Genomic DNA, 7,281 nt, shown 5'->3' on the forward strand with positions numbered 1-7,281 from the left:
GTGGTTGGAGCAGCTGTGGTTGTAGTGGGAGCCGCTGTGGTTGTAGTGGGAGCCGCTGTGGTTGTTGTGGGAGCCGCTGTGGTTGTAGTGGGAGCAGCTGTGGTTGTTGTGGGAACCGCTGTGGTTGTTGTGGGAACCGCTGTGGTTGTTGTGGGAGCAGCTGTGGTTGGAGCAGCTGTGGTTGTAGTGGGAGCCGCTGTGGTTGTAGTGGGAGCCACTGTGGTTGTAGTGGGAGCCGCTGTGGTCATTGTGGGAGCACCTGTGGTTGTAGTGGGAGCAGCTGTGGTTGTAGTGGGAGCCGCTGTGGTTGTAGTGGGAGCCGATGTGGTTGTAGTGGGAGTTGCTGTGGTTGTAGTGGGAGCTGCTGTCGTTGTTATAACATCAGCTGTGGTTGTTGTGGGAGCCGCTGTGGTTGTTGTGGGAGCCGCTGTGGTTGTAGTGGGAGCCACTGTGGTTGTAGTGAGAGCCGCTGTGGTCATTGTGGGAGCACCTGTGGTTGTAGTGGGAGCAGCTGTGGTTGTAGTGGGAGCCGCTGTGGTTGTAGTGGGAGCCGATGTGGTTGTAGTGGGAGTTGCTGTGGTTGTAGTGGGAGCTGCTGTCGTTGTTATATTATCAGCTGTGGTTGTTGTGGAAGCAGCAGCGGTTGTAGTGTGAGCCAATGTGGTTGTTGTGGGAGCCGCTGTGGTTGTAGTGGGAGCCGCTGTGGTTGTAGTGGGAGCCGCTGTGGTTGTAGTGGGAGCCACAGTGGTTGTAGTGGGAGCAGCTGTGGTTGTGGTAGGAGCAGCTGTGGTTGAAGTGGGAGCCGCAGTGGTTGTAGTGGGAGCAGCTGTGGTTGTGGTCGGAGCCGCTGTTGTTGTAGTGGGAGCCGATGTGGTTGTAGTTGTAGTTGCTGTGGTCGTAGTGGGAGCTGCTGTCGTTGTTATAACATCAGCTGTGGTTGTTGTGGAAGCAGCTGTGTTTGTAGTGCGAGCCGCTGTGGTTGAAGTGGAAGCTGCTGTGGTTGTTATGTGGTTGTCAGCAGCTGTGGTTGTTGTGGAGCCGCTGTGGTTGTAGTGGGAGCCGCTGTGGTTGTAGTGGGAGCTGCTGTGGTTGCAGTGAGAGCCGCAGTGGTTGTAGTGGGAGCCGCTGTGGTTTTAGTGGGAGCCGCTGTGGTCGTTGTGGGAGCACCTGTGGTTGTAGTGGGAGCAGCTGTGGTTGTAGTGGGAGCCGCTGTGGTTGTAGTGGGAGCCGATGTGGTTGTAGTGGGAGTTGCTGTGGTTGTAGTGGGAGCTGCTGTCGTTGTTATAACATCAGCTGTGGTTGTTGTGGAAGCAGCAATGGTTGTAGTGGGAGCCAATGTGGTTGTTGTGGGAGCCGCTGTGGTTGTTGTGGGAGCCACTGTGGTTGTAGTGGGAGCAGCTGTGGTTGTAGTGGGAGCCGCTGTGGTTGTTGTGGGAACCGCTGTGGTTGTTGTGGGAACCGCTGTGGTTGTTGTGGGAGCAGCTGTGGTTGTGGTTGGAGCAGCTGTGGTTGTAGTGGGAGCCGCTGTGGTTGTAGTGGGAGCCACTGTGGTTGTAGTGGGAGCCGCTGTGGTCATTGTGGGAGCACCTGTGGTTGTAGTGGGAGCAGCTGTGGTTGTAGTGGGAGCCGCTGTGGTTGTAGTGGGAGCCGATGTGGTTGTAGTGGGAGTTGCTGTGGTTGTAGTGGGAGCTGCTGTCGTTGTTATAACATCAGCTGTGGTTGTTGTGGGAGCCGCAGTGGTTGTTGTGGGAGCCACTGTGGTTGTAGTGGGAGCAGCTGTGGTTGTAGTGGGAGCCGCTGTGGTTGTTGTGGGAACCGCTGTGGTTGTTGTGGGAACCGCTGTGGTTGTTGTGGGAGCAGCTGTGGTTGTGGTGGGAGCAGCTGTGGTTGTAGTGGGAGCCGCTGTGGTTGTAGTGGGAGCCGCTGTGCTGTGGTTGTAGTGGGAGCAGCTGTGGTTGTAGTGGGAGCCGCTGTGGTTGTTGTGGGAACCGCTGTGGTTGTTGTGGGAACCGCTGTGGTTGTTGTGGGAGCAGCTGTGGTTGGAGCAGCTGTGGTTGTAGTGGGAGCCGCTTTGGTTGTAGTGGGAGCCACTGTGGTTGTAGTGGGAGCCGCTGTGGTCATTGTGGGAGCACCTGTGGTTGTAGTGGGAGCAGCTGTGGTTGTAGTGGGAGCCGCTGTGGTTGTAGTGGGAGCCGATGTGGTTGTAGTGGGAGTTGCTGTGGTTGTAGTGGGAGCTGCTGTCGTTGTTATAACATCAGCTGTGGTTGTTGTGGGAAGCCACTGTGGTTGTGGTGGGAGCAGCTGTGGTTGTAGTGGGAGCCGCTGTGGTTGTAGTGGGAGCCGCTGTGGTTGTAGTGGGAGCCGCTGTGGTTGTAGTGGGAGCCGCTGTGGTTGTTGTGGGAGCAGCTGTGGTTGTAGTGGGAGCAGCTGTGGTTGTAGTGGGAGCCGCTGTGGTTGTAGTGGGAGCCGATGTGGTTGTAGTGGGAGTTGCTGTGGTTGTAGTGGGAGCTGCTGTCGTTGTTATAACATCAGCTGTGGTTGTTGTGGAAGCAGCAGTGGTTGTAGTGGGAGCCGCTGTGGTTGTTGTGGGAGTGTGGTTGTTGTGGGAGCCACTGTGGTTGTAGTGGGAGCCGCTGTGGTTGTAGTGGGAGCCGCTGTGGTTGTTGTGGGAGCAGCTGTGGTTGTAGTGGGAGCAGCTGTGGTTGTGGTTGTAGGGGAGCCGCTGTGGTTGTAGTGGGAGCCACTGTGGTTGTAGTGAGAGCCGCTGTGGTCATTGTGGGAGCACCTGTGGTTGTAGTGGGAGCAGCTGTGGTTGTAGTGGGAGCCGCTGTGGTTGTAGTGGGAGCCGATGTGGTTGTAGTGGGAGTTGCTGTGGTTGTAGTGGGAGCTGCTGTCGTTGTTATATTATCAGCTGTGGTTGTTGTGGAGCAGCCGTGTGAGCCAGTGGTTGTTGTGGGAGCCGCTGTGGTTGTAGTGGGAGCCGCTGTGGTTGTAGTGGGAGCCGCTGTGGTTGTAGTGGGAGCCACTGTGGTTGTAGTGGGAGCAGCTGTGGTTGTGGTAGGAGCAGCTGTGGTTGAAGTGGGAGCCGCTGTGGTTGTAGTGGGAGCAGCTGTGGTTGTGTGGGAGCCGCTGTGGTTGTAGTGGGAGCCGATGTGGTTGTAGTGGTAGTTGCTGTGGTCGTAGTGGGAGCTGCTGTCGTTGTTATAACATCAGCTGTGGTTGTTGTGGAAGCAGCTGTGTTTGTAGTGCGAGCCGCTGTGGTTGAAGTGGAAGCTGCTGTGGTTGTAGTGGGAGCAGCTGTGGTTGTCGTCGGAGCAGTTGTGGTTGTAATTTGAGCCGCTGTGGTTGTAGTGGGAGCCGCTGTGGTTGTAGTGGGAGCTGCTGTGGTTGCAGTGAGAGCCGCAGTGGTTGTAGTGGGAGCCGCTGTGGTTGTAGTGGGTTGTAGCCAGCTGTGGTTGTAGTGGGAGCCGCTGTGGTTGTAGTGGGAGCCGATGTGGTTGTAGTGGGAGTTGCTGTGGTTGTAGTGGGAGCTGCTGTCGTTGTTATAACATTAGCTGTGGTTGTTGTGGAAGCAGCAGTGGTTGTGTGGGAGCAGCTGTGGTTGTTGTGGGAGCCGCTGTGGTTGTAGTGGGAGCCGCTGTGGTTGTAGTGGGAGCAGCTGTGGTTGTGGTGGGAGCCGCTGTGGTTGTTGTGGGAGCCGCTGTGGTTGTTGTGGGAGCCGCTGTGGTTGTGGTGGGAGCCGCTGTGGTTGTTGTGGGAGCCGCTGTGGTTGTAGTGGGAGTTGCTGTCCTGTGGTCATTGTGGGAGCACCTGTGGTTGTAGTGGGAGCAGCTGTGGTTGTAGTGGGAGCCGCTGTGGTTGTAGTGGGAGCCGATGTGGTTGTAGTGGGAGTTGCTGTGGTTGTAGTGGGAGCTGCTGTCGTTGTTATAACATCAGCTGTGGTTGTTGTGGGAGCCGCTGTGGTTGTTGTGGGAGCCACTGTGGTTGTAGTGGGAGCAGCTGTGGTTGTAGTGGGAGCCGCTGTGGTTGTTGTGGGAGCTGCTGTGGTTGCAGTGGGAGCCGCAGTGGTTGTAGTGGGAGCCGCTGTGGTTGTGGTGGGAGCAGCTGTGGTTGTAAGCCGCTGTGGTTGTAGTGGGAGCAGCTGTGGTTGTTGTGGGAGCAGCAGTGGTTGTTGTGGGAGCCGCTGTGGTTGTTGTGGGAGCCGCTGTGGTTGTTGTGGGAGCCGCTGTGGTTATAGTGGGAGTCGCTGTGGTTGTAGTGGGAGCCGCTGTGGTTGTAGTGGGAGCCACTGTGGTTGTAGTGGGAGCCGCTGTGGTTGTAGTGGAAGCCGCAGTGATTGTAGGGGGAGCAGCTGTGGTTGTGGTCGGAGCAGCTGTGGTTGAAGTGGGAGCCGCAGTGGTTGTAGTGGGAGCAGTTGTGGTTGTAGTGGGAGCCGCTGTGTTTGTAGTGGGAGCCGCTGTGGTTGTAGTGGGAGATGCTGTGGTTGTTGTGGGAGCCGATGTGGTTGTAGTGGGAGTTGCTGTGGTTGTGGTCGGAGCCGCTGTGGTTGTAGTGGGAGCCGATGTGGTTGTAGTTGGAATTGCTGTGGTCGTAGTGGGAGCTGCTGTCGTTTTTATAACATCAGCTGTGGTTGTTGTGGAAGCAGCTGTGGTTGTAGTTGGAGCCGCTGTGGTTGTAGTGGGAGCCGCTGTGGTTGTAGTGGGAGCCGATGTGGTTGTAGTGGGAGCCAATGCGGTTGTTGTGGGAGCCGCTGTGGTTGTTGTGGGAGCCACTGTGGTTGTAGTGGGAGCAGCGGTGGTTGTAGTGGGAGCCGCTGTGGTTGTAGTGGGAGCCGCTGTGGTTGTAGTTGGAATTGCTGTGGTCGCAGTGGGAGCTGCTGTCGTTTTTATAACATCAGCTGTGGTTGTTGTGGAAGCAGCTGTGTTTGTCGTGGGAGCCGTTGTGGTTGTAGTGGAAGCTGCTGTGGTTGTAGTGGGAGCCACTGTGGTTATAGTGGGAGTCGCTGTGGTTGTAGTGTGTGCCGCTGTGGTTGTAGTGGGAGCCACTGTGGTTGTAGTGGGAGCCGCTGTGGTTGTAGTGGGAGCCGATGTGGTTGTAGTGGGAGCCAATGCGGTTGTTGTGGGAGCCGCTGTGGTTGTTGTGGGAGCCACTGTGGTTGTAGTGGGAGCAGCGGTGGTTGTAGTGGGAGCCGCTGTGGTTGAAGTGGGAGCCGCTTTGGTTGTAGTGGGAGCCGCTTTGGTTGTAGTGGGAGCTGCTGTGGTTGTAGTGGGAGCTGCTGTGGTTGTAGTGGGAGCCGCTGTGGTTGTAGTGGGAGCCAATGTGGTTGTAGTGGGACCCAATGTGGTTGTTGTGGGAGCCGCTGTGGTTGTAGTGGTAGCTGCTGTGGTTGTAGTGGGAGCCGATGTGGTCGTAGTGGGAGTTGCTGGGATCGTAGTGGGAGCTGCTGTCGTTGTTATGACATCAGCAGTGGTTGTTGTGGGAGCCGCTGTGGTTGTTGTGGGAGCCGCTGTCGTTGTTTTAACATCAGCTGTGGTTTTAGTGGGATCAGCTGGGGTTTTAGTGGTAGCCGTTGTGGTTGTAGTGGGAGCTGCTGTGGTTATAGTGGGAGCCGCTGTGGTTGTAGTGGGAGCCAATGTGGTTGTCGTGGGAGCCCATGTGGTTGTTGTGGAAGCCACTGTGGTTGTAGTGGGAGCAGCTGTGTTTGTAGTGGGAGCCGCTGTGGTTGTAATGGGAGCCGCTGTGGTTGTAGTTGGAACTGCTGTCGTTGTTATAACATCAGCTGTGGTTGTTGTGGATGCTGATGTGTTTGTAGTGGGAGCCGATGTGGTCATAGTGGTAGTTGCTGTGATCGTAGTGGGAGCTGCTGTCAGCAAAAGACCTGAGACTGGGACGGAGACAAGACAATGATCCAAAACATAAAGCAAAATCTACAATGGAATGGTTCAAAAATAAACATATCCAGGTGTTAGAATGGCCAAGTCAAAGTCCAGACCTGAATCCAATCGAGAATCTGTGGAAAGAACTGAAAACTGTTGTTCACAAATGCTCTCCATCCAACCTCACTGAGCTCAACTGTTTTGCAAGGAGGAATGGGAAAAAATTTCATTCTCTCGATGTGCAAGTCTGATAGAGACATACCCCAAGTGACTTACATACCTTAATAAGGGAACATTTCGGCATTTGCTGTATGGTTAGTGAGAAAGTCCATATTGCAAATGTACGGTCCCTTACTAGACGTCCGAAAACATTTGTAAAATTCGGGGACGGCGTCGGGCCGAGTGGCAGGGCCGGACCTACCGGGAAGTCATCAGATGAACTTTGTCGGACATTCGGTTTTCGTTTCATAAAATAATGGGTTATGAATGCCGTATGAACCTGTCTTCGGTACAAGTCCATCAGGCCACTATGAGGTCTACCTGTGTCGATTCTAAGCTTCCTGGACCAACCGGAAGTGGTTAAAATCGCCCTAAAAGTGTATATCCATAACCTGCCTGCAGTTTGATAGACATAGTGCATTCAACCCTGTGTAAATCAGTCAGTTTTTATGGTAAAGACTTAAAACTCAGGATTCTGTAATAGAATACCCCAATGAGGATGTGTGTTGAGTTATAGCTTCCTGTGCCAACCGGAAGTGCCATAATTGGTGTCTCATGGGCTGTTTCGAGGGGTTAAAAAAATCAGATCTTTCCAAAACTTCATATATGTGATTAGGCAACCCCCATGAACTGTAAATCAGTCATTTTTCCCATAAAATTTCAAAGGAAAACTAAATCACACACACACACACAGCTTGGAAGTAGGGACCCATTGGGGTGCGAAGAGACATACACTCCCTGCATTAGTTAACCTTGTTGGAACTTTTAAAGAACCGTCAGACCTAGAGTTCCGAAACTTTAGAATCCTGTTTTAGACCTTAGGTCGATAGTGCGTGGTGAGTTACGTCGCTCTAGAAGGTTCTCGGACCAAGAAACAGCCTCGTACATTTGAAATGACTTCAATTCATTTTTGCATCACGAAAATGTCGACATTTAGAAATGTCTCAGAGTCACAGGACTAGGTGCATTGTGACCGTCTCGGCCCATAGAGACAGAACCCAACGTTTCTGTCCGATAGCTCATTCAAGGACCCCGTAGCAAGTCATGGAAAAAAGTGGATTTTCAGCACCAATTAGGGTTTTGCTCGGACACCAAATGACCTATCGAGCCGAAACTTGGGATTCAGGGTTGCCTCAGCTAGGCCTACACATAACACAAGAAATGGACCCGCAGCTAGAACGTAACT

The 7,281-nt window shown here is 54.1% G+C and overlaps 1 protein-coding gene across 1 annotated transcript; it reads right to left on the reverse strand.

Annotated features, from left to right (window-relative positions):
* Positions 1-612: 612 nt before the first annotated feature.
* Positions 613-6,329, reverse strand: LOC135508582 (histidine-rich glycoprotein-like). Its single transcript, XM_064928852.1, has 8 exons — positions 6,298-6,329; positions 5,336-5,443; positions 4,290-4,603; positions 3,980-4,120; positions 3,720-3,763; positions 3,250-3,449; positions 2,786-2,890; positions 613-910 (listed from the first exon to the last, which is right to left on the reverse strand). The coding sequence occupies exons 1-8, from the start codon at positions 6,327-6,329 to the stop codon at positions 613-615; spliced, it is 1,242 nt and encodes a 413-aa protein (XP_064784924.1).
* Between the last annotated feature and the right edge of the window lie 952 nt (positions 6,330-7,281).

This window comes from Oncorhynchus masou, chromosome 21 (assembly GCF_036934945.1).
Source record: "Oncorhynchus masou masou isolate Uvic2021 chromosome 21, UVic_Omas_1.1, whole genome shotgun sequence".
Taxonomy (NCBI): domain Eukaryota; kingdom Metazoa; phylum Chordata; class Actinopteri; order Salmoniformes; family Salmonidae; genus Oncorhynchus; species Oncorhynchus masou.